The 27266-nt window shown below is 38.9% G+C and overlaps 2 protein-coding genes across 6 annotated transcripts in view; one reads left to right on the forward strand and one right to left on the reverse strand.

Moving 5' to 3' along the window:
• LOC111155307 (F-box and leucine rich repeat protein 13) overlaps window positions 1–15965 on the forward strand; it is a 224886-nt gene extending 208921 nt beyond the window's left edge. For both annotated transcript variants that reach the window (XM_022515450.1, XM_022515449.1), the window contains exons 16-17: window positions 1311–1474; window positions 15776–15965. In XM_022515450.1, the coding sequence (XP_022371158.1) occupies window positions 1311–1474; window positions 15776–15965 (354 nt within the window). The remainder of the gene's footprint in view (window positions 1–1310; window positions 1475–15775) is intronic.
• A 4690-nt stretch (window positions 15966–20655) lies between these two features.
• LOC111155348 (family with sequence similarity 185 member A) overlaps window positions 20656–27266 on the reverse strand; it is a 56224-nt gene continuing 49613 nt past the window's right edge. For all 4 annotated transcript variants that reach the window (XM_022515502.1, XM_022515500.1, XM_022515501.1 and 1 more), the window contains one exon: window positions 20656–21773. In XM_022515502.1, coding sequence (XP_022371210.1) covers window positions 21661–21773 — 113 coding nt within the window. In that variant the 3' untranslated portion in view covers window positions 20656–21660. The remainder of the gene's footprint in view (window positions 21774–27266) is intronic.

A 27266-nucleotide genomic window follows, 5' to 3' on the forward strand; every position in this document is an offset into this window, starting at 1 on the left:
AAAAAAATTCCTTTGAGGAAAGTGATCTCGGTGATTCTACAGCAAGTCTCAGTTTAGCTATGAATTCAAAAGCTAGACCCTGAGTAAGTAAAATAATCTAAGAAGTGGAGTGGAATTATCTCTGCAGAGCATCTGGCCAACCTCTCAAGATGTTGGAGCCCTCAGCAGAACTCCTCAGAGTAAGATTCATGTAGTCTCTGTGGAATCTGCTCTTTCTTCTCCTGCCTGCAAACATCTGTCTCACCTACTCACCTGCTTCCAGTCTCTCCACACAAATCATCAGAGAGGTTCAGATTCCTTCTCAGAGTAATCTGACCTTGTCTGCAGGTTAACTTCAGGGGATATCTATTTTTTATAGCTTTGTAACATGTTATGTTATTAAACCTGTGTTTCTAAAATGATGATGCCTCAGAGTGGATTTGAGTGTAAAGCCAAATCCCATTAGGGCAGCATTTCATAAGTTGCTCATATTGGTGTGACAGGTATGACTAAGGAAGTTTTGATGAAGTTACCCATCCAAAGTAGAGAACTCTAAAATGAAAATAAGAGCAAGATCACAAAGTCTGTTGGTGCCACCTGAACCATAGTTTTTCTGTTCTGGGAACAGGTAAATCACTAACGTGAGTTACAGGCCCATCACGTGACAAGCTGGCAAGAGTTTTGATTCTGTTTGCTATGGACTGAATTTTTGCCTCCCACCCATTCATATGTTGAAACCCTCATTCTCAGTGTGATAGTCCTGGGAGGTAAGGCTTTGGGGGGTAATTAGGTATAGACTGAGTTCATGAGTGTAGAGCCACCATGATGGAATTACTGGCCTTATAAGAATAGGAAGAAACTAGAGCTATCTCTCTGCCCTGTGAACATACAGTAAGAAAGCAGCCATCTAAAAGCTAGGAAGAGGGTCCTCACCAGACACTCAGTCTGTGGGTAACCGCATCTTGGACTTCTCAGCTTCCAGAACTGTGAGAAACACATGTCTGCTATTTAAACTATCCAGTCTAGGGGGCACGTGGGTGGCTCAGTGGGTTAAAGCCTCTGCCTTTGGCTCAGGTCATGATCCCAGGGTCCTGGGATCAAGCTCCACATCAGGCTCTCTGCTCAGCAGGGAGCCTGCTTCCACCCCACCCCCCTGCCTGCCTCTCTGCCTACTTGTGATTTTTGTCTGTCAAATAAATAAATATCTTAAAAAAAATGAACTGTCCAGTCTATGGCATTTTGTTACAGTGGCCAAACTGATTAGTACATTACTCTTCTGTGGGATGGAGTTCATTGGAATAATCAGTACTTCACTTTGGCTGTGTGTTCAGATTACAGACTCAGCGATGGAGGTGTTATCAGCAAAATGCCATTACTTGCATATTTTGGATATTTCTGGTTGTATCCTGCTTACCGACCAAATGCTTGAGGACCTTCAGAGAGGCTGCAAACAACTTCGAATCCTTAAGATGCAATACTGCAGGTGTATTTCCAAGTAAGTACCGACCTGAATACAAAAAGCTCTGAGAACTACTTTCTGAGAAAACAGAATATGTGACGATGCCATTAGTAACACAGAGTAGCTTTCAGAGGTTCCCATAACTGGCAAAATGTTTCCATTGAAGCAAAAGTTGGGTAAATAAGCAGTCTATACACGTAGAAGGTCTCAAGTGTCTACCCTGTGAGTTTTTAAATATAAAGCAGTTATTGCTTCTTTGTTTAGTTTTTTCCCTATGATGGAGAGTAAAAATGTGAATGTAGTTTTAAATGACCTAATGAAGTAAACTGTGGAGTGTTCAAAATGAGAATTCTTGACCAATCCCTGAAGGTCTGGTTCTTTTCTGCAGGCGGGAAAAATAAATACTAAGAATTAATATTATCAAAGTATAATGAGTTTAAGCACATATATTTCACAGAGGAACTTTCTTAAGTAAGCAATCTGGCATGAACTGAAGTATGAGATCTGCTCACTTGAAGCCTGAGGGAAGAAAATGGTTTCTGATCCAAAGCTGTATGTGTTAAAATGAAATAGGGGGGAAAAAAAGCACACAAAAATTATTACTTATAAAATAGGCACTCTCAGGGCCAGGCCTGTTCAGGGGAGGGCAGCTGAGTGAGAAAAAAAGAAAAGGTCTGAAATTTTTTGAAAAGGAGTGGAGACTCAACTCTTCTCAATAGGTCTAGAGATGACTGACACAGATACTATTATCTTCATTGAAAAACGGTACCATGAAATAAGGTCCTGGGAGTCCCTGCCAACCTTGTCATATCATTAAACACACAACTTTGGATAGGATGACAATGAATGAATAACATACTACACAAAGCAGTTTGGCTTCTAATCTTCTGACTGCATTTTGACAATCACTTTTTTGGGGAGGTAATATCACTGAACTTCTCATAAGTGGGATTTTAAGTAAAAATTAATGGAGAATTTCTGGCATGAGCCCCTATGAACCTAATAATGGTATGGGATATTAAAACATGATAAATAATGGTGTTTGGTTAAGAAGACCCAAAATATCTGGTAATATCCTAATCCTGCCTTTGACTGCTCACTCTGCTTCAAGGTCACTAGATAAAAAATATGTGAAGAAAACAAAACAAGGCAAAGTAAGACTTTACTACTAGCTAGGCTTGGCAACAAAACCTAATGCAAAACTCTAGTTAACTAGTTGGATCTATGAAAAATTCCTTTCCCCAAGCTAGGATAGCCAGGGTCTTTCTTGTTTTCTACCACCAAGTGTGGCTGTCCCTACCAGCAAGAAGAAAACATGGTCCTAGGGCTTGGAGGGGAACTGGTTTTTGTCCATCTCATTGTCTAAAATGGCCAAACCACCTCAGTCTTCCTCATAGGCCCACCCCTGCTAAGCTCCAGTAGGAAAGAGGCCTATAATCCTTTGATTCTATCTTTGTCTAGCAATAAAGAAGGCAGTCCCCACAGTAGAGTGGCTTGGAGAGTCTCAGCATTTGCACTAGTAAGGTTCCGAGTACTTGTCTTGACTTCCAGCTTCTAGGACAGGGCACTGTTTTTCAGCCAAGGAGCTCCCAAAATACCTGGTCCTGAAAACTCTGGAAACGTGTTAAGGCCTGGCCAGAGTCAGGTTGTTTTGGGGTCAGCTCTAAGGATTATATAGCAGCTTCCTTCTCCACTTAAATCCTTGGATGAGCCTTTCAAGACTCAAGTACATGACGATGTCTAATCACTTACCTATCTTGGTTCACTCTAAAAAAGTAGAGTTGTTTGCTCTTACAAGGGCTCATGTGGCTCCCTTAACTGCAGTGGCTGTTTTGTCTGGGTGAAATGGAACATTTGGTAGTTGGGAGAGAGGAAATTTTTTTTGTTTGGGAGGAGGTTCAGGGGCTTTGAATCACAAGGTGATGGACTCCCACACATTTGATTCCATTTGAACAAGAAAACATTGTATGATGTGGCTCTTAAAATCCAATTACAGCCATCAGAAGAAACTTTTCTATGTATAAATTCCCCCATACTCAATGGACTCTAAAAATATTGTACCAGCTTTGCAAATCAAAGATGCCTGTGCTGTTGAACCAGGGGAGTAGCAAACTTTTGGTCGATGAGCAAACTGGCTACAGCTCTTTTGCAAGAGAGCTTCAAGCATGAGATATGCTGTCATTCTACCAGTCCCAGAGCCTAAAGAGATCACAAGAAGCGGTTCCAGAAGCATCATTTGGAGACACAATCTAGGCTCCTTTAATTCAAGGAGGAATAAGTAGCAACTATGATCATAAACATGACAAGACTTATCTGACTAGATTTGAAGCAATTGTGTCCAACCAGCCTTTCAATGTATGGCCCTCTGTGGGAAAAACAAGAAAGCATGGAAAGGAAGAAAAGCATAGTGAGAGAGCGGGAGAAAGACCCAAACAATGGTCTCCACAACCCAGGAGGGACAGAACCACAAAGAGTTAAAAGAGATGTTAAGTCAATAATTAGCAAACGATAGAGGGCCCTTTCTGACATTTTTGTGTCCAGAGTCCAAAACTTTCAACTCTGAAGAGTAGAGTCTTGGTGGCCTTTAGAAGCCCCAAAGAGCAGGGCAGAAATTTCTTGAAGGCCTTCTGTAAGCAGTTGCTGGCAGCACGGATTACTAGCCAGCCACCCTGAGAGGTCCATTGCTAGGAAATAAAACTTAACCAGAGTTCTCTTCTCCAGCTCATGGAAAAATCTTTGGGGAAAGACCTTTGTGATCTGGAACTACTTAATGTTATTATTAGTATGAACAAATAATATTTCTTAACAATTATTTGCTATGCATCATGTCAATCCTATTTTATGTTTACCATCTCATCTAATCCTCATAAATACCCACATTACCATAAAAATGAATAAGAAAGGTGGTTTAAGCAGCTTAAATAACTCAGTGTCCACAAACAAATAAAAGGCAGAGCTATACTTTGTACCTCTGTCTTTATCATTACTATGTTGCTCTTTTGCCTTTAGATTAGAGATTTTCAAGCTTTTTGAAAGCTCTTAACATTCAAAGGATTTGAAGAAGGGGAGACATGAGTTCTGTTGAGCTCAGTTTACTTGGATTACTGGTGGTCTTAGTGTTGGCTCCAACACCCCCCGCCCTTTATTGCCAACTCAAGAAACTAGGAGGAAATAGGTGTGAGGGCAAGTAATGTTATTATGGGAATCACCTCAAACCTCCTTTAATTTATAAAACCCAAAAATCACTTACAAAATTCTGTACCTCATTATTATTAAACATTTAATGGGAGGAGTCAAGATGGCGAAGAAGTAGCAGGCTGAGACTACTTCAGATAGCGGGAGATCAGCTAGATAGCTTATCTAAAGATTGCAAACACCTACAAATCCAATGGGAGATCGAAGAGAAGAAGAACAGCAACTCTAGAAACAGAAAATCAACCACTTTCTGAAAGGTAGGACTGGCGGAGAAGTGAATCCAAAGCGACGGGAAGATAGACCGCGGGGGGAGGGGCCGGCTCCCGGCAAGCGGCGGAGCAACGGAGCACAAAATCGGGACTTTTAAAAGTCTGTTCCGCTGAGGGACATCGCTCCAGAGGCTTAACCGGGGTGAAGCCCACGCAGGGTCAGCGTGGCCTCAGGTCCCGCAGGGTCACAGAAGGATCGGGGGTGTCTGAGTGTTGCAGAGCCTACAGGTATTAGAACGGGGAAGCCGGCTACAGAGACAGAGCCGAGGAGTGAGCTCTAAGCTCGGGGTTACCTTGAACCGGTCGCAGGCTTGGTCAGCTCCGAGCGCGGCCAGAGGCAGGGTGACGGGAGTAATTGGGCACTGTTCTCTGAGGGCGCACTGAGGAGTGGAGCCCCGGGCTCTCGGCTCCTCCGGGCCGGAGACCGGGAGGCCGCCATCTTCATTCCCGCCCTCCGGAACTCTACGGAAAGCGCTCAGGGAACAAAAGCTCCCGAAAGCAAACCCGATCAGATTACTCAGACCGGCCCGGGGGTAAGGGCGGTGCAACTCCGCCTGGGGCAAAGACACTTGAGAATCACTACAACAGGCCCCTCCCCCAGAAGATCAACAAGAAGCCCAGCCAGGACCAAGTTCACGTACCAAGGAGTGCGGTTTCAATACCAAGGAGAGCAGCGGAATTCCAGAGGAGGAGAAAGCAAAGCATGGAACTCATGGCTTTCTCCCCATGATTCTTTAGCCTTGCAGTTAATTTAATTTTTTTTTCTTTTTCAATTTTTTTTTCTTCTTCTGCTAAATTATTTTAACTTTTACCCTTTTCTTTTTTAACGTTTTTTAACTAGTTTATCTAATATATATATATATTTTTTTCCTTTTTATATTTTTTCTTTATTGGTTTTCTTTTTTTAATTGTTTCTTTTTTTTTTTTTCTTTCTGAACCTCTTTTTATCCCCTTTCTCCCCCCTCACGATTTGGGATCTCTTCTGATTTGGCTAAAGCATATTTTCCTGGGGTTGTTGCCACCCTTTTAGTATTTTACTTGCTCCTTCATATACTCTTATCTGGACAAAATGACAAGGCGGAAAAATTCACCACAAAAAAAAGGACAAGAGGCAGTACCAAAGGCTAGGGACCTAATCAGTACAGACATTGGTAATATGTCAGATCTAGAGTTCAGAATGACGATTCTCAAGGTTCTAGCCGGGCTCGAAAAAGGCATGGAAGATATTAGAGAAACCCTCTCGGGAGATATAAAAGCCCTTTCTGGAGAAATAAAAGAACTAAAATCTAACCAAGTTGAAATCAAAAAAGCTATTAATGAGGTGCAATCAAAAATGGAGGCTCACACTGCTAGGATAAATGAGGCAGAAGAAAGAATTAGCGATATAGAAGACCAAATGACAGAGAATAAAGAAGCTGAGCAAAAGAGGGACAAACAGCTACTGGACCACGAGGGGAGAATTCGAGAGATAAGTGACACCATAAGATGAAACAACATTAGAATAATTGGGATTCCAGAAGAAAAGGAAACAGAGAGGGGAGCAGAAGGTATATTGGAGAGAATTATTGGAGAGAATTTCCCCAATATGGCAAAGGGAACAAGCATCAAAATCCAGGAGGTTCAGAGAACCCCCCTCAGATCAATAAGAATAGGTCCACACCCCGTCACCGAATAGTAAAATATACAAGTCTTAGTGACAAAGAGAAGATCCTGAAAGCAGCCCGGGAAAAGAAGTCTGTAACATACAATGGTAAAAATATTAGATTGGCAGCAGACTTATCCACAGAGACCTGGCAGGCCAGAAAGAGCTGGCATGATATATTCAGAGTACTAAACGAGAAAAACATGCAGCCAAGAATACTATATCCAGCTAGGCTATCATTGAAAATAGAAGGAGAGATTAAAAGCTTCCAGGACAAACAACAACTGAAAGAATTTGCAAATACCAAACCAGCTCTATAGGAAATATTGAAAGGGGTCCTCTAAGCAAAGAGAGACCCTAAAAGTAGTAGATCAGAAAGAAACAGAGACAATATACAATAACAGTCACCTTACAGGCAATACAATGGCACTAAATTCCTATCTCTCCATACTTACCCTGAATGTTAATGGGCTAAATGCCCCAATCAAAAGACACAGGGTATCAGAATGGATAAAAAAACAAAACCCATCTATATGTTGCCTACAAGAAACTCATCTTAAACCCGAAGACACCTCCAGATTTAAAGTGAGGGGGTGGAAAAGAATTTACCATGCTAATGGACATCAGAAGAAAGCAGGAGTGGCAATCCTTATATCAGATCAATTAGATTTTAAGCCAAAGACTATAATAAGAGATGAGGACGGACACTATATCATACTCAAAGGAACTGTCCAACAAGAAGATCTAACAATTTTAAATATCTATGCCCCTAACGTGGGAGCAGCCAACTATATAAACCAATTAATAACAAAATCAAAGAAACACATCGACAATAATACAATAATAGTAGGGGACTTTAACACTCCCCTCACTGAAATGGACAGATCATCCAAGCAAAAGATCAATAAGGAAATAAAGGCCTTAAATGACACACTGGACCAGATGGACATCACAGATCTATTCAGAACATTTCATCCCAAAGGCACAGAATACACATTCTTCTCTAGTGCACATGGAACATTCTTCAGAATAGATCACATCCTCGGTCCTAAATCAGGTCTCAACCGGTATCAAAAGATTGGGATCATTCCCTGCCTATTTTCAGACCACAATGCTCTGAAGCTAGAACTCAATCACAAGAGGAAATTTGGAAAGAACCCAAATACATGGAGACTAAACAGCATCCTTCTAAAGAATGAATGGGTCAACCAGGAAATTAAAGAAGAATTGAAAAAATTCATGGAAACAAATGATAATGAAAACACAACGGTTCAAAATCTGTGGGACACAACAAAGGCAGTCCTGAGTGGAAAATATATAGCGGTACAAGCCTTTCTCAAGAAACAAGAAAGGTCTCAGGTACACAACCTAACCCTACACCTAAAGGAGCTGGAGAAAGAACAAGAAAGAAAGCCTAAACCCAGCAGGAGAAGAGAAATCATAAAGATCAGAGCAGAAATCAATGAAATAAAAACCAAAAAAACAATAGAACAAATCAACGAAACTAGGAGCTGGTTCTTTGAAAGAATTAATAAGATCGATAAACCCCTAGCCAGACTTATCAAAAAGAAAAGAGAAAGGACCCAAATAAATAAAATCATGAATGAAAGAGGAGAGATCACAACGAACACCAAAGAAATACAGACAATTATAAGAACATACTATGAGCAACTCTACGCCAACAAACTTGACAATCTGGAAGAAATGGATGCATTCCTCGAGACATATAAACTACCACAACTGAACCACGAAGAAATAGAAAGCCTGAACAGACCCATAACCAGTAAGGGGATTGAAACAGTCATCAAAAATCTCCAAACAAACAAAAGCCCAGGGCCAGATGGCTTCCCGGGGGAATTCTACCAAACATTTAAAGAAGAACTAATTCCTATTCTCCTGAAACTGTTCCAAAAAATAGAAATGGAAGGAAAACTTCCAAACTCATTTTATGAGGCCAGCATCACCTTGATCCCAAAACCAGACAAGGATCCCATCAAAAAAGAGAACTACAGACCAATATCCTTGATGAACACAGATGCGAAAATTCTCACCAAAATACTAGCCAATAGGATTCAACAGTACATTAAAAGGATTATTCACCATGACCAAGTGGGATTTATTCCAGGGCTGCAAGGTTGGTTCAACATCCACAAATCAATCAATGTGATACAACACATTAATAAAAGAAAGAACAAGAACCATATGATACTCTCCATAGATGCTGAAAAAGCATTTGACAAAGTACAGCATCCCTTCCTGATCAAAACTCTTCAAAGTGTAGGGATAGAGGGCACATACCTCAATATTATCAAAGCCATCTATGAAAAACCCACCGCAAATATCATTCTCAATGGAGAAAAACTGAAAGCTTTTCCGCTAAGGTCAGGAACACGGCAGGGATGTCCGTTATCACCACTGCTATTCAACATAGTACTAGAAGTCCTAGCCTCAGCAATCAGACAACAAAAGGAAATTAAAGGCATCCAAATTGGCAAAGAAGAAGTCAAACTATCACTCTTTGCAGATGATATGATACTATATGTGGAAAACCCAAAAGACTCCACTCCAAAACTGCTAGAACTTGTACAGGAATTCAGTAAAGTATCAGGATATAAAATCAATGCACAGAAATCAGTTGCATTTCTCTACACCAACAACAAGACAGAAGAAAGAGAAATTAAGGAGTCAATCCCATTTACAATTGCACCCAAAACTATAAGATACCTAGGAATAAACCTAACCAAAGAGACTAAGAATCTATACACAGAAAACTATAAAGTACTCATGAAAGAAATTGAGGAAGACACAAAGAAATGGAAAAATGTTCCATGCTCCTGGATTGGAAGAATAAATATTGTGAAAATGTCTATGCTACCTAAAGCAATCTACACATATAATGCAATTCCTATCAAAGTACCATCCATTTTTTTCAAAGAAATGGAACAAATAATCCTAAAATTTATATGGAACCAGAAAAGACCTCGAATAGCCAAAGGAATATTGAAAAAGAAAGCCAAAGTTGGTGGCATCACAATTCCGGACTTCAAGCTCTATTACAAAGCTGTCATCATCAAGACAGCATGGTACTGGCACAAAAACAGACACACAGATCAATGGAACAGAATAGAGAGCCCAGAAATAGACCCTCAACTCTATGGTCAACTCATCTTCGACAAAGCAGGAAAGAATGTCCAATGGAAAAAAGACAGCCTCTTCAATAAATGGTGTTGGGAAAATTGGACAGCCACATGCAGAAAAATGAAATTGGATCATTTCCTTACACCACACACGAAAATTGACTCAAAATGGATGAAGGACCTCAATGTGAGAAAGGAATCCATCAAAATCCTTGAGGAGAACACAGGCAGCAACCTCTTCGACCTCAGCCACAGCAACATCTTCCTAGGAACATCGCCAAAGGCAAGGGAAGCAAGGGCAAAAATGAACTATTGGGATTTTATCAAGATCAAAAGCTTTTGCACAGCAAAGGAAACAGTTAACAAAACCAAAAGACAACTGACAGAATGGGAGAAGATATTTGCAAATGACATATCAGATAAAGGGCTAGTGTCCAAAATCTATAAAGAACTTAGCAAACTCAGCACCCAAAGAACAAATAATCCAATCAGGAAATGGGCAGAGGACATGAACAGACATTTCTGCAAATGACATCCAGATGGCCAACAGACACATGAAAAAGTGCTCCATATCACTCGGCATCAGGGAAATACAAATCAAAACCACAATGAGATAACATCTCACACCAGTCAGAATGGCTAAAATTAACAAGTCAGGAAATGACAGATGCTGGCGAGGATGCGGAGAAAGGGGAACCCTCCTACACTGTTGGTGGGAATGCAAGCTGGTGCAACCACTCTGGAAAACAGCATGGAAGTTCCTCAAAATGTTGAAACTAGAACTACCCTATGACCCAGCAATTGCACTACTGGGTATTTACCCTAAAGATACAAACGTAGTGATCCGAAGGGGCACGTGCACCCGAATGTTTATAGCAGCAATGTCTACAATAGCCAAACTATGGAAAGAACCTAGATGTCCATCAACAGACGAATGGATAAAGAAGATGTGGTATATATACACAATGGAATACTATGCAGCCATCAAAAGAAATGAAATCTTGCCATTTGCGACGACGTGGATGGAACTAGAGGGTATCATGCTTAGCGAAATAAGTCAATTGGAGAAAGACAACTATCATATGATCTCCCTGATATGAGGGAAAGGAGATGCAACATGGTGGGTTAAGGGGGTAGGAGAAGAGTAAATGAAACAAGATGGGATTGGGAGGGAGACAAACCATAAGTGACTCTTAATCTCACAAAACAAACTGAGGGTTGATGGGGGGAGGGGGGTTGGGAGAGGGTGGTGGGATTATGGACATTGGGGAGGGTACGTGCTATGGTGAGTGCTGTGAAGTGTGTAAACCTGGCGATTCACAAACCTGTACCCCTGGAGATAAAAATATATGTTTATAAAAAATAAAATTTAAAAAAAACCATTTAATGGGATACTTCACAATGTTTCTGACATATCATTTTGAAAATCATGTTCTATATTAACCCAGATAAACCTGTCTCACCAATTAAAGGAGTAATGAATACTAACCTCTGCAGCACACTGATTTGGTTCCCAAAGCATCTCCTACAAGATCCAAGGACCTTAAAGACACTTAGGGCAAGCCAGAGTGCAAGGGAATCAAAGGATTCCATATGCACGCTAAGAAAGAACACATAGTAATTCCTAACCATGTATTTTCTTTTTAGCATTTCCTAGCTTCCATATATTGACCATACCGCGATACCAAACTACTTTAAAAGAGAGAAAGAGAGTGTGTGTGTTCTTTCTGGCAGGAACATTCATTTCTACATTTTCAAGTTTCTGGATACTGTTCAAAAGTGCATACGTGCAAACACATAGCAAAACAGGATGTTTGAAAAAGAACTCAGAGATATTTGTTGGCAGTGACCATGCTGATCTGTTCCCTTGGCCAGGTCCTGAGTGTTAGGAGTCAGTCCTAAAAGGATGGATGCCAAAGGTCCAAGTAAGGTGGTGAGGACGGCATGTTCAGGGGCTGCGGATTTTCTAAAAGGTGGAGAAAAAGTGGATTAGGGAGTAGTCTACACTGGCATTCAGATTCTAATAAACCCAGATTTTCCCCAGGACAGATTCAGATTTTCAGGTTTTTTCCCCACTACCCTTGCTGTGAAACCATACTTTAAGATATGCCTTAGAAATACTCTAGACTACAGAAAGCCATTAACCTCCTACTTCCTGGCAGAAGAAGGGAAGGGAAGAAGGGTCTGAGACCTGATCCTTCGCTCCTCTCTGGTCTGTAACCATCATCCCCAATGGTCAGGGGACTCTCGCATGTTTAGTTCCACTGAAGAGGACTATGGGTAGAACAAAGAGCAGTGCTTACCACTAAGAGCTAAGGTAAGGGTGGCATAGAGACAAGAAATAAGGGATCAGCACCCCTAACCCTTGTGTTTTTCAAGGGTCAACTGTATTTCAAAAAGGGAGGACATTTTTCACAGGAATTTTATTACCTGCTTTTGAGAAAAGGAAGGAGGATCCCTCCCTGCCCCAGCAACAACGCACTGCCTGCCACTTGCAGTCGGTGAGAAACTGCCACAACCTCAAACTCTTGTTCTTCTCCAATAAACTTTTGTTGAAAACAACCCTCCCCAATTTCCTCTGAAAACATTACAAAAGCTGAGCTTCCCTTTTGGACTTACCTATGGTTTACCATACATTGCTTGTCCTGAACTACAATTCCTCTGTTATTCCCAAATAAACTTATTTTTTATCTTAAATAAAACTGCTCTTGCTCTGCTTAAAGTTAACAGCATAAACCATGGAGTACATCCCCCATGGGTAGTGCTCAACATGAAACTCATTTTGATTCTGTCCCACTGCGTTGCATTTAATGAGTAGTCTTCCCTATTCATTCCCTATTTTTCTTGTCTATATTGAGGATTCCGTATCCCCAACTCTCTTGTTTTATTTTTTTCCTCAAACTCCCATTATTTGTCCTAATTATCTTCGCATTTACCGGGGCTTGTAGCTTGTAGTATGACCCATTATTTAAATGTTACTAAATTTAGCATTAAGAGTACTTATCATCCTATAGCTTATCACACCTCTCAAGAACTGTTGCTCTTCTGAGGCCAGTGATTACATATTCTTTGGTGAATTACTTACAAATCTTTTACTCCCCAAACTCATCAGTTTCCTAAAGGTCAAGACCATTATTGCCTGTAATTGTATTGGTCTTGTCATCTGTGACACTGAATCATGACCAACAACTGTGAACTACGGTACGCGTGTCCAGAGCTCTGCTATTTGGGAGGCAGGGGGCTAAGAGGGTGCTGGGAATAGCAACCTAGGAATGCCTCAAACAAACCTGCAGAAGAGAGCAAAAAGGGCTTCCCTCGGTGTAAACTGCTGAAAATATCTTGTTTTCCTTGTCATTGAAGAGGTCAATGAAGAAATGGAATACACCCTTAAATAACTTATTACCTTCTCAAACAAAAGGAAAATAATAAAGCTTAAAATGACAAACAATTAATGCCACGAAACTATGTATTGGAAAATAATTAACTCCATGATCAACTTCCTATAGAATTCAGAGGAGGAAGGGATTGGGGTTGGGTCTTTACAAGAGACTGGATTGGTTTGAAGTTTTGAAAGACTGATTGAGTTTAAATAGGCAGACATGGGGTGAAGGGTAAGTAACGATGAAGCTCTGTTGCCTAGGGTAGTGTTTTATATTTGAAACTGATGCAAATATTTTATGCTTCAGGTTCCCTCAACACTTGGTATTATGTTGCAGTAAGTACTCAAGGGAAAACAATCTCATGGAAAACACCCTCAAAAACATGGCAATCTCAACTCCATAGAATTGGAAAGCAAGAATAATCTTCAGAAGAAATTGGGGGAGAGCTAAAGATATAACACTATTATTACTGCGTAATGATGTCCTACTTAGAGGACATATAAAGATCATATAAGAAGTTTCAAATGTAGGACCACACTTAAAAAAATTAAAACATTAACAATGCAAAACTTCATCTTTGACCATAAACTTATCATTTTCAAATTTGAGAATAAGTACTTCTCTAAAGAGAAGACACTTGTTTCTCAAGTTTTAGTTCATAGGATTGGTGGCTCAGAACTAGAAATTTATATAATTTGCTTTTACTCACATGGTTCTTTAAACGTGTGGGTTTTTGTTTTGTTTTGTTTTTAGTTTTTGTATTATGTGATGGCAATTATATATGCCAAAAGCAATGTGGTAAGAGATGGAATTAGCAATGCTATGGTTGTCTCCCTTTTGAGTTTGGTTATAATTTAATACATCTGAAATTTGGTTCAAATGAAATAGCATTTTAAACAACTGAGGCATCTCAGCCTTTTCCAATTTCATTGTGCTGCCTGAACTCATATAGCCATTGAGCACAAATTTAACTCAAAGCACTTGGTAATATCATCTTCTTTATCAATGACTATTTCCAGAAGTTTGTAATTAATAACTCAACGTAATATATGGTAATAGTCAATTACTCATTTTTTTTTTAAAGTACTGATCTCAACATTCAAACCAACTTCCTAGAAAAATGGCACTGTTCTACCCTTGAAAAGGCACTTTCAAGTTAGATATACTGTTGTTTTCTGAGGCCGTGATATTGTGATTTTATGAGAAATATATTTTGGTCATTTAGATAATCAATATATATTTGGTCTTCCTTCATGGTTCTCAGCTCACATCTCCCAAAACCCTTGAAATTTCCTGGTCAATAAGAGCAATGAGAGCATCTTTGTCATAATTTTTGGTCTTGTACCCCATTCCTGAAGTCAGTTTAGAGACATAAAGGTTAAATAGGTGCCTTGTTATTTATAACAAACTCCTTTCCACCACAATTGGGTTTATGTTAATGAAGTGACTTTTGGAAAGCACCTTCAGATGGAAGTTGGTTGCTAGGGAAACCAACCATAAACAGAGGGGTGGAACTTTCAGTCTCTCCCTCTGATTTCCTGGGAGGGGAGATTAAATCAATCACCAATGAGCAATGATTTCATCAAACATGTTCATATAATGAAGCCTCCATAAACTCTTCACGGGACAGGGTTTAGACAGCTTCCGGTTGGTTAATGTGCATAGATTTGGGGAGTGGTACATCTGGAGAGGGCATACCCTTTCCCCACTCCCTGTCCTATATATCTCTTCCATCTGGCTAACCCTGAGTTACACCTTTTATAATACGATCCAGTAAGCAAAATGTTTCTCTGAGTTCTGTGAACAACTCTAGCAAATTACTCAAACCCAAGAAGGGCGGGGATTGGGGGCGGGGGGGGGGGAGTTGTTGGAACTTCTGCTCTATAGCTGGTCAGTCAGACGCCTGAGCACCAACCAGGATGCGATTGGTATCTAAAGTGGAGGGCAGTCTAGTGAGACTGAGCCTTTAACCTGTGGTATCCGGTGTTGTCTCTGGGTAGGTAGTGTCAGAATTGAGTTAAATCGTAAGACATCCAGCTGCTAAGAGAAGCTTGGGGGTGGAAACCCCCCTGCCCCATCTTAAAATGGGTCCAGAACGACTTTTAGATCCTTTTTTTGCTTTCTTCCTTACTTCCTAAGAAAGAAAGTAATTGTATTTTTAATCATTTTGGTCACTGACACCTTTGCAAGTTTGATGAAAGTTACAAACCCTCTCCTCAGAAAAATGTATATTAGATACAAAACTGCATCAATTTTCAGGGACTTCATGGATCTCCCTGAAGTTCATCCATGTATCCAACAGGGATCTGTGGACTCTGGGTTAAGAGTTCCTGCATGAGGAGAGTTCAGAGTTTGGGTGGTTAGGGTACTCCCTCACCAAAGAAACTGGAAATTCCAGGCAGAATGCTCATTCAAGGGCACCACAGAGTGCCCTCGGTGTTTCCACTCCATTGCCATGCATAGTTTCCTTACCCATTCTCTGAGTCCGTTAATCTCTGAACTGGCTCAACCAGAGGGCTACTGAGCTACTTAAGCTTTGGGACCCTGCATATTTGCATATAACTACCCTTACCCTCCCTCTCAGGATTGCAAGAGAGCTGTGACATTCATTCGACTTGTGACAGTTCTGTAATTCCAAATTTGCTCTAGTTTGAAAAAACTCTGCATTAGGAATTATTCCTGCATCTGTCTAACGTGAATCACTATTATTGCAGGGAGGCAGCAAAGAGAATGTCGTCTATAGTTCAGCAGCAGGAATATAACCCTAGTGACCCTCCGTTTTGGTTTGGCTATGATTATGAAGGCAAGCCCCTTAAAAAACAAAATGAGGAAACGCCACTTAAAGGAGATGAAGAAGTCATACTGACAGAGTCAACACACAATAGTGAAGAGGAACTAGCATGACCTTCAGCCTCAAGCAGGAAGAAGAAAAAAAATCTAGAACTTGATAACTTCATCTGATACAAGTATTTTTACCAGTGGGATCGCAACAGTGTAAACAAGCAGCAAACCATCTCCTGATTTTTTTAGTCCAACTTCAGATATTTCTAAATACATTATTAGTTCTTCTAATTGGTTTAATCATGATTTTTAAAAGCCAAATCAAGTATTGTTACTATGAAATTTTCCCACTTAAATTTATGTTAATCAAATAGTTGTGATGAGATTACCAAATCCAAGGTTACAGTTATATAAAACAACCCTGAGAGATATAACGGTTTTTTTTGTTTTGTTTTTTTAAAGATTTTATTTATTTATTTGACAGACAAAGATCACAAGCAGGCAGAGAGAGAGAGAGAGAGGAGGAGGCAGGCTTCCCACTGAGCAGAAAGCCCGATATGGGGCTTGATCCCAGGACCCTGGGATCATGACCCGAGCCTAAGGCAGAGGCTTTAACCCACTGAGCCACCCAGGCGCCCCGAGATGTAACGTTTTTTAATAAGGAATTTAGAAGCTTTTCTTTACAAAAGAAAGCAGAGTTGGTCATATGAGTCAGCGTAAGAGTTTGAGCCAGGGCAATGATTTTAAGAATCTGTGACGATATAAAAAGTATAGACTTACATTTTTTAACAGAAACAAGCCTTTCTTGTTATTTCCAGATAAGTAACAATAAGAACTAAATGCCATTTGACCCTAGACTCACCTCTACATTTTTTTTTAATTTTTTTTTTTTAAATTTTATTTATTTGACAGAGAGAGAGAGACATCACAAGTAGGCAGAGAGGCAGGCAGAGAGAGAGGAGGGAGGAAGCAGGCTTCCACCAGAGCAGAGAGCCCGACGCGGGGCTCGATCCTAGGACCCTGGGATCACGACCTGAACCGAAGGCAGAGGCTTTAACCCACTGAGCCACCCAGGCGCCCCAACTCACCTCTACATTTGACTTAACAGTCAGGGATAAATTAAATGAAACATGAACTACCTGTGAATTGACAGGAAGTCTGCAATGTTTCAGAAAGGTCTCTTTTTAATCACATTGGCACTACGGAGGAATTTTAAAAACTATGCTATGTCAAAAAAGGTGCTCTCCCTACTTTATGCTAAGAGGTATGGGTTATTGTGTACCTCCTTGTTATTTTTAATAAGCTTTCATCTATGGATTTTTACCACTCTGGGAAAAGATAATAACTACAGAATTCAAATGATTACAGGCTAGTATTATCATTATTGGATATTATGTGATACTACTGTTGATAGGGTCCAGGAAAAAGCCCAGCTCTGTTCTGACTGCCACAAACAAACTGTGTTGGTAATATTGGATAATTCTTTTAACCTTTCTATTTTCTCCATTACTTATCTTTTTTTAAAAAAATTTAATTCCTCTGTAGTTAACATATAGTGTTATCTTAGTTTTAGGTATACAATATACTGATTCAATAATTCCATATATTACTAAGTGCTCATTATGGCAAGTGTACTCTTAATTCCCTTCACCTATTTCACCCATCCCCCCACCTACCTCCACTCTGGTAACCATCAGTTTGTTCTTTATAGTTAAGAGTCTGTTTTTACATTTGTCTTTTTTCTTTGTTCATTTGTTTCTTAAATTCCACATATGAATGAAATCATATGGTGTTTGTCTTTCTCTGACCTATTTCACTTAGCATAATACTCTCTAGCTCCTGGGGTGCGTGGGTGGCTCAGCAGGTTAAATGATCCTGGGGTCCTGGGATGGCACCCTGTGTGGCACCCTGCTCAGCAGGAAGTCTGCTTTTCCCTCTCCCTCTGCCTCTCCCCCGGCTTGCACTCTCTCTCAAATGAATAAAATCTTAAACCTCCCCCACAAAAGGCACCCTTAAAACTCTCTAGCTCCAATCATGTTGCAAATGATTAAATTTCATTCTTTTTATGGCTGAATAATACTCCATTGAATATATATATTCCACATCTTCTTTATTCATTCATCTGTTAATGGACATTTGGGTTGCTTCCATAATTTAGCTATTGTAAATAATGCTGCACTAAAGGATGTATATATCCTTTAGAATTAGCGTTTTCATATTCTTTGGGTAAATACATGAGTGTGATTGCTGGATCATATGGTAGCTCTATTTTTAGTTTTTAAAAGATTTTATTTATTTGTCAGAGAGAGCGAGCACAGGCAGAGGGAGAAGCAGGCTCCTCACCGAGTCAGGGGCCCGAAACGGGACTCAGTCCCAGATGAGCAGAAGGCAGACACTTAGCTGACTGAGCCATGCAGGTGTCACTATTTTTGACTTTTTGAGGAATTTCTGCACTGTCTTCCACAGTGCCTGTACCAGTTCGCATTCCCACTGACAGTGCAAGAGAGTTCTTTTTCTCTATATTCTCACCACTTATTGCTGTTTCTTGTTTTTTATTTTAGCCATTCCAGCAGGTATAAGGTGATATCTCATTGTGGTTTTAATTTGCATTTCCCTGATAATGATGCTGAATGTCTTCTCACGTGTCTGTTGGTCATCTATATGCCTTATTTGGAGACGTGTCTGTTCATGTCTTCTGTCCATTTTTTAATTGGATTATTTGGCTTTTTGGTGTTGAGTTGTAGAAGTTCTCTACGTATTTTGGATATTAACCCTTTATCAGATGTCATTTCAAGTATCTTCTCCCATTTAGTAGGTTGCCTTTTAGTTTTGTTGGTTGTTTCCTTTGCTATGCAGAAGCTTTTTATTTTGGTGTAGTCCAATATATTTTCTTTTCTTTCCCTTGCCTCAGGAGACATCCTAGAAAGATGTTGTTACAGCCAGTGTCAGAGAAATTACTGCTTGTGCTCTTCTAGGATTTTCATGGTTTCAGGTTTCACATTTAGGTCCTTAATCCATTCTGAATTTAGTTTGTGTATGGTGCAGGAAAGTGGTCCAGTTTTCTCAACACCATTTATTGAAGAGACTATCTTTTTCTCATTGCATACTTTTGCCTCCTTTATCGAAGACTGACCATATAATTGTGTATTTATTTCTGGTCTTTCTATCTGTTTATTTTTGTGCCAGTACCATACTGTTCTGATTACTGCAGCTTTGTAAAATAATTTGAAATCTGGAATTCTGATACATCCAGTTTTGTTTTTCTTTTTCAAGACTGCTTTGGCTATTCAGGGTCTACTTTGGTTCCATACAAATTTTAGGATTTGTATGGATTTATTTTTAATAGTTTATTATTATTTTTATTTATTTAATTTATTTATTATTTATTTTTAATAGTTTATTCTATAAAAAATATTTTTAGGATTGCTTGTTCTGTGAAAAATGCTGTTGGTCCTTATCTCTTAAGTGAAATTAGTCACTGTCTTCTTGTATCCCACAAATCTGAAGTAAGGGTAAACTCAAGGTAAAGAATATGAGTAATTTTGAAAAATTTAAAATAGGCTACACAAGGTATTGTTATAAGGTTTTCTACATTAGCTAAATGCTTTTAATAATTCTCCCCCTTTAAGGTTGATTTTGAAAGAGTTTTTAAATAAGGTAGTATTACTTAGCTGTAGAATGGTTGCTAGAACCATAGAAGTGGATAGCAGGGGAATCAGCTGAGTAGGAAATTTTCAGACCTGAGCCAAGGAACTTAAGATGACTTAATAGGGTAATTTTTAACTAAATCTAGAGATTCCTGGAAGCTGCAGAAAAACTGGCTTCTGATCCCTAAGTGTTTCAAGCACACAACTGGAGAGACCTATAAAAGAGACAACTGCTTTCTAAAGGAATAAAACCTACTTGGGGTAGATCAAGGGTAAGGAGAAAGATACCCTGTTATGTTCCCTAGAAACCAAGCAGGGTGTTTGGTATTTAACTGTCAAAGCTTGCTCCAAAACTCTTTGAGAAAGATCCTCTTTTAAACAAAGACAGGAGACACATTTGTTCTTTATGAAAAGACAAATTTTATAACTATAAAAATGTAAGAAAAGGGGTAGATGTTAGAAAAGGTGAGCTAAAAGGTTGCCAAGAAGCAGAATGAACATGTGGAGAAATCTTCAAGTTCTCAGTGCAAAGCACTCAAAACATCGAAATTATTACTTAGGTCTTCAGCTCTTAAGCATTTGCTATCCATGGGTGAGTATTCAAGAGACCAAAATATGGCAGCTTATCCTTTCTGTTTGGACTTGACTATGTGATTCAAATATGTACAATTCTTTTAATAATTTTAAATACAATTTATAACTGTTATGTTCATGACCTTTCTGGCTGCTGTTGACTAATTTCATAAACTTTACTTTTAGTCATGAAAATATTTATATAATTGCATGAGGGTGAAAGAGATTATAAAAACTGCCTCACTGCCTTACAGTTTCCTCTACTTAATAATTTAGCACACATACACTATAACCACATCAAACATACTAACATGAATATTGTCCCAACTTCTATAAATTATGATTTCATGAAGATTGAACTAAAGGAGACTTTGAGATATTCCACGGTTTACTTTTTGTTTTGTAACTATAAAGTTAAAAATAGAGCTCTAAATAAAATATTAACAAAGAGATTATTATAAATCATAGTATTTGAGAAGGTTTATTAGAAAGCATTGTTTAAGAACTGATTTATCTTAATCATAAAAGACATAATCCAAAAGATAGGACTATTTAGTCTTATGTAAGTTAAATGTCCCAGAAGTAGACAGGTTTGAAAGAGAATTCAGGAAATAACTTTATACAGTACACTTGTTAAAGTGAAAATCAATCTTCATTGTGAAAAATCGCTGATTGTTTCTCCTCTTCCCAATGCATTATATCTTAAATTACACCAAAAAAAAAAAAGAAAGAAAGAAAGAAAAGAAATCAGTAGTAAATGCATCACATTTTAGATGTTTTTATTCACAGCTTAAATTTACACTGTCATAAGAGGTTCTAAGTAGCAAACATGTTACGAGAGCTGTGGTGCAAGACATTCTAAGACAACTTCTCCCCATTACCTATGCCTTTGTATAATCTCTTTCTCCTGAGTGTAAACAGAAATTATAAATATGAGGAGATAGCACTCCCATGATTATGTTACATTATACAGCAAAACAAAGATGATTCTGGGCAGGCTTGATCAAATCAAGTTAAGCCCTTTAAAAGCAGTTATTCCAGCTGGCTGCAGAAGAGGTCAGACATACAAAGTACCAGAAACAACCGAATGCATCATTGCTGGCTTAAAGATGGAGAGGGCCACATGAGAAGGAATGCAAATGGCCTGTACAAGCTTAGAGAGATCACTGATGGACAGCAAGAAAACAGAGACCTCAGTAGTAGTCAGAGGGAACTGGATCTTGCCAATATAAACAGACTTGAAAGTAGACTTCCCCGCCCAGAGCATCTAGATGAGAACACAGCCTGGTTAATGCCGAGTCCAGCCCTGTCCACCCTGAGCAGAGAACCTAGCCATGCAGGTCTCTTGACCTACAGAACTGTGAGCTAAAAGTAAGTGTGACTTTAAGACGGTAAGTTTGTGGTAATTTCATTACAGAGCAATAGGAAACAAATATAATAGCTAAATACAAATTTTGAAAAGGCCCCCACAAGACAATTCACCAGTATTCATTCCAATTTGTTGTTTTCAGCATTTATATGAACTGTGGTGTTTGCATTTTTGTAGTCACAGATCTGCTAATCATTGCTAAAAATTATAAATACAATTCAAATCATTCTCAGTCCTGCAGTTTTAGGGACTGAAACCAGCTTTGACTTCTAAGATTTACAGTGCCTTTTGGTGCATCAGCCTTAATCCATTTTTCATGTTTGCTTGCTTGATTCGTGAGCCCTGAAACACAAAATTGCATAGTTATATCTTCATTGACAAGAGCAGTATTTGACTACAAGATCCTAACCACACATCTCTGAAACTGAAAAATACTTTGTAACAGCAAAAGTCTTAGAAAAGATAATCTGAGTTGGGAGAGTTGCAAAGAGGTTACCTGGGCTTGTTCCCTCTTTTCATTCTCTCAGAACAACTGAAAGGGAAGCTACTCTTTGTTTTTGGGTTTTTGTGGGTCTTTTTGGTATGCTGGTTTTAAAGAGGTTTAAGTACAACTGACAAACTCTAAGTGCTTAACATATGCAATACAGTAAGGTCTGACATATGTGAAACCATCTCTTCAATCAAAATAATGATTATATCCATCACTCTTACAAGTTGCCTCGTACTCCTTTGTCAGCTCTTCCTCCTGTCCCTTCCCTGCCTGTCACCTCCAGACAGTCCCCCCCAACATCCTAAACACTGATCTACTTTGTGTCACTACAGATTAGTTGCATTTTTTAAAATTTTAATGAGTGGAATAAAACCATGTGTGTGTGTGTGTGTGTGTGTGTGTGTGTGTGTATGTATATGTATGTGTGTATATATCTGTATATATATATACATACATACATAACCATATACATATATACATGTATGTATGTATATATAAAGTCTAGGTGCTTTCACTCAGCATAATCATTTTGAGGTTCATTCACACTCTGGCAAGTATCAGGTAGTTTCCTGACACACATGCTGATCAGTACTTTGCTGAATGCTCTCAGGCACCCTGTGCAGCTCCCTCCTCTCTTGAATTCTCTCTTGGGAAATCTAGCAGTCCTAGTTTCCCCAGATACTTAGTCTCTTCCTTGTCAGCAGTCTGTTGGGCTCTGTCTGTATTACCCCTTCCTGCCAGCACCGTGGAAACTCCCTCCAGGTAATATGCTGTAGCAGGCATAGAGCTCACCTGGTTCATTTCCCATCTCTCTTCTAGTTCCATGTTTTTTTCTTTCAATCAAGGTAATTAAGGTGTTACATGTCCTCTTAAGCTCCATTGCCATTCTGGATTTAAGAGACCAGTTAAATCTGAACTGAAAAGACTTGTGAATACACTGTCTCAATTCTTCATACACATTTTCTTTGCTGACTCCAAGCACAAAAATCAGGAAACAATTCTTTTCTTTAGTATAGCTTTTTCCTTTGTTAGTACCATGTGATGTTCCTAGCTGATGAAAAGGTGCTTTGTACCATCCAGTCTTCCTGTCAAGTGCTTCTTTGATACAAATTCTTCTCTGAGTTCTTGCCTCTCCTTTCATCTGAGTCATAATCTCGTCTATCTATGTTTTAGAGTTAATTGCATCTTTCAAGTATCCAATGACTTCCTCTGGAGTTTTTCTTTCCACTTCTCTTGCTGTATTTCAATGTATTGGAATTTATGTATTCTCTACTTTAGAATTATTACTCTATATTATTATTATGTACTATTGTTACTCTACTTCTCAGTAAACTGGTTAAATCTCATTCCTTTTGGTAAATCCATGTATTAGAAATGTAAAAACAAACAAACAAAAAAAACAAACAACAAACCACACACACACACACACACACACACACACACACACACACCAAAACCCCACAAAGAACAAAAAACCATCCCAAGCCCAAATGGTGTCATTTAGGCCAAGTTCCCAAACAGGTGTTTAATACAAAATCTAATTGCAGTTTCAAACTCCCCCAGAAATATAGTCTTAGCTGGTCCATCAGGAATTTTTCAGTCAGTGCCAATGAGTTTGTCACAAGGGCCCTCTCCATCCCTCCATCCCAGAGGAAGACCAGGTCATTTGAATAATAAGACCACTTTGCTTTTTCAACCTAGACAGGGCCTAGCGTGGAACAATCTTCTTCTTTTGCTAATAACTTTCTTACCCCTATTCTCCCCTGGAAAAACCTTCCATTTTGTACAACTCTTTGGTGTGCCTCTCTACTCACTGGTGAGGTGCTGCCCAATTCATAAATTGTTTAATAAAGCCACTTAGATTTTCAAATTTACCTAGTTGAATTTTGTTATTTCATGGGAGCTTTTTTTCTTCCAACTCTTCGTTATTAAGGGGTTCAGCTTTGTCAATTTAAACGTACTTTTTGTGCCTGTGCTGCATTTGGTAGGTCACAATTTCAATGTACCTGCACCCAAGAGTTTTTCTATAACACAATTTTTTTCCTAGTAATTCAAATAAATGTAGAGGAAAGAACTGGAAATCCTAAGCGTTGGTTGCTCTAACTTTATTATTACTATTATTATTTTTTAAAAATATTTATTTATTTGAGAGAGAAAGAGAGAGCACAAGTAGGCAGAGCAGCAGGCAGAGGGAGAGGGAGAAGCAGGCTCTCTGCTGAGCAGGGATCCTGATGGGAGGCTTGATACGGACCCTGGGATCATGACCTGAGCTGAAGGCAGCCGCTTAACCGACTGAGCCACCCAGGCACCCCAACTTTATTATTTTTTCACACCATTTGGCATCAATAGCAAAGTATAAACAATAGTAAGGTTTCCCCAACTATCTAAGATTTTTTTTTCCTTAATATACTTATTCATTGCGTCCGCAGTCATGCTTTTCTTGCTTATGGAAGGAGAAGCCAATCTACTCATTTCCTTTTGGAGCAGTAGAGGCTACTGTAAGGATGGAAGACCTTCCCCTGCCCTAGGGTTCTTCTAGCTGGACTTAGAACCAAACTGATATGAGACATTTACAGGAAAAAATCAAATTTAATAGGTGTACATGAGGAATCCACACACATGAAATCCCAAAGACAATGAGGCAATATGAAGTTTATATAAGCTAAGGAGAGGGATAGGCCTGATACAAAGGGGAGAAGACCATTAGCAGGAAAGTGAAAGGAGATGTTTTAAGAAACAAAAGTTGCCCCATTATGCAGATAAGTTTCTTAGGTAAAGGGGAGTAGGTTAATAGCTATTAATAGCTATTAACTGTTAATAGCTCTCTTGCTGGCTCAGACTCTCCTTTCCAATGTAAATTTATGCAGCTGAGGAGGCGGTAGACAGCTTTACCTGCATTCTGCTGGGTTTTGATTACTTTTAACTTGAAATAATCTTGATCCCAAAGTAGTCCATCTTGGGGCAGCCTGCCCTTGGCCCTTATACTGCGCATAATGCTACTGCTACTAACAAAATGAACACATAGCAGTTTTAGCCTAGAAACAATACTCAAAAAGAAAGACAGTTTATACAATTCCATTTACGTTGCTTAAAAATAGCTTTCCCTATTTTGCCTATAAGTAATTTACCCAAAGATCTTCATACTTTGGTTGGCCTGAATCTGTGGAGACTCTACTTCTAATTTGTAAAGTTTATAAATTCCCTCCTACAAAAATCTTGCAACACATATTGGAACTTGCAGTTGCAGAAAACAACAAAATAAATTAAGTAAATTTAATTCCCTTTGCCAAGGATAACGTTGTATTTGGCAAAAATGGGAAATGACTACCTTATCTCTATATAGTTTGGCTTCCATTAAGTGGGAGGAAAAGTTTGTTTTCAGGACATGGTTTTGGGTGTCTTTAAAAATATTTTATTTATTTATTTATTTATTTATTTATTTATTTAAGAGACCCATGCAGGAGCAGCATGGGTAGAGGAAGAGGGAGAGAGAGAATCTGAAGCAGACCCTGTGCTGAGCACAGAGCCTGATGTGGGGCTCAATCTTAGGACTGTGAGATCATAACCTGAACTGAAACCAAGAGCTGGACACTTAATCAACTGTGCCACCCAGGCACCCCTCAGAATACGTTTTTAAACTCCAGTGTTTGTTCTCTAAGTCTGCCCTGTCCAAATCCAACCATATAAATATATGAATTTCCAAGTTCTTTTATTTATTTTCCCCCAAATACCTAGTTGAGAAACATTAATCATTATTTAACCCAAAATATACCTAATCTAATCAGCACTAGTGCACAAAGATAGGCCTCTAAGTAGTACTTTGCAGAATTTAATTCTCTGGTTTAAAAATAGGCTTAAAAAGCTTCTTGGCTAAGGTGAGCTTCTCCTTCCCCTCCCTTGTTCTGAAACTCCACCTCCCTCTCCCAACCCTTATAACAGACTTTATTTAAACATTTGGTTCAGAAGATAATTTCTGTACTGCCTTATTAGCAGCATATTTAACTTCAATGTTCACGGCTGGAGGATTCCCTCTTCTACATTTTTATACACTACTGACCACCCACTATTGGGAAGCACCATGCTAAAGTAGTTTATATCTTTACACTCAAAAGATGTACAAAGACATGCTAATATCCTCAAAAAGTTTACCAAATGGCTAGGAAAGTAAATCATACACCTATGAAACATGAAATTTTATTATTTTAATGCATACTTTTCAAAAATAAAACCTCTAGCCACATACAATTCTATAACCAAATGTTTTAATGTTGTCAACATTCAATAACTGTTTACAAGTCTCCCCTTGACAAAAATGTAACTCCAGGCATCTTAACAAGTCATTACCGACAAGAAAATATTTTTGAGCTAGTTTTAATGGTTCCCATCATTTATATTTTCTCTCAATTACCTGGAATAATAACAAAGTCAACAGTACTCTAGGTTTTGAGCAAGTAGCCAATCCGTTTTGCCCAAGAAATTCTCAGAAAGACTGTTCCTCAAATCTTTTGTTTAATCCCATCCACTGTATTTTTCAGTTCAGACATTGCAGTTTCCATTTCTAGAAATCCAATTTTGGTCTTCTTTACATCTTTCATGTCTTCATCTTTAGTTAACTTTATGCTATATTCGAACAGGTAGAATATAGTTATAATAACTCTATTTTCCTTCTCTGCTAATTCAGACATCTATATCTGTTCTAGATGGATTTCAACTGATATTCCCTTTATTATGGGTTATATTTTCTTGCCTTTTTGCATGTCTGATCATCTTTGAATGCCAGATATTGTAAATCTTGAGCTTGGTTCAGGGATGCAGTTACGTTACTTGGAAACAGTTTAAGCCTTTTATCTCTTGCTTTAGTGATTTGTTAGGCAGTTCTAGAGGAATGTTCAGTCTAGGGACAACTGTTTCTAACAACTAAGTGTTCTACCCAATACCTGTAAGTTATGTTTTTTTTTCCAGTCTCGCAGTGTTCTTGCACTGGTGCAAACACCAAGGTTCTTTTTCCTCTGGTACTTTGTCCTATGAACTCTCACTGTCTTGGTCTGGACTCTCATCATGGTCTCCTCAACTCTGGGAGTCTGCTGGGTTCCACAGTGGTTCCCTCTCCCTGTGTACCACAGCCTGGAGACTCTCGAGGGACTAGGCAGGGGCTCATTTTGTTTATTTCCCATCCCTCAGTGATCACTTTCTCTCCTTACCTGATATATAATGTCTTAGAAACTGTTTACTCGTGCTTTTTTTCTGTTTACAAAATTTTGTTGTTGTTGTTGTTTTAGATAAAAGGGTAAATCAGTCCACTGATTTGTATTTTTTACCAGTTTTATTCCACTTCTTGACTGGAA

This window comes from Enhydra lutris, unplaced genomic scaffold (assembly GCF_002288905.1).
Source record: "Enhydra lutris kenyoni isolate GAN:26980312 unplaced genomic scaffold, ASM228890v2 scaffoldscaffold40, whole genome shotgun sequence".
Lineage (NCBI taxonomy): Eukaryota > Metazoa > Chordata > Mammalia > Carnivora > Mustelidae > Enhydra > Enhydra lutris.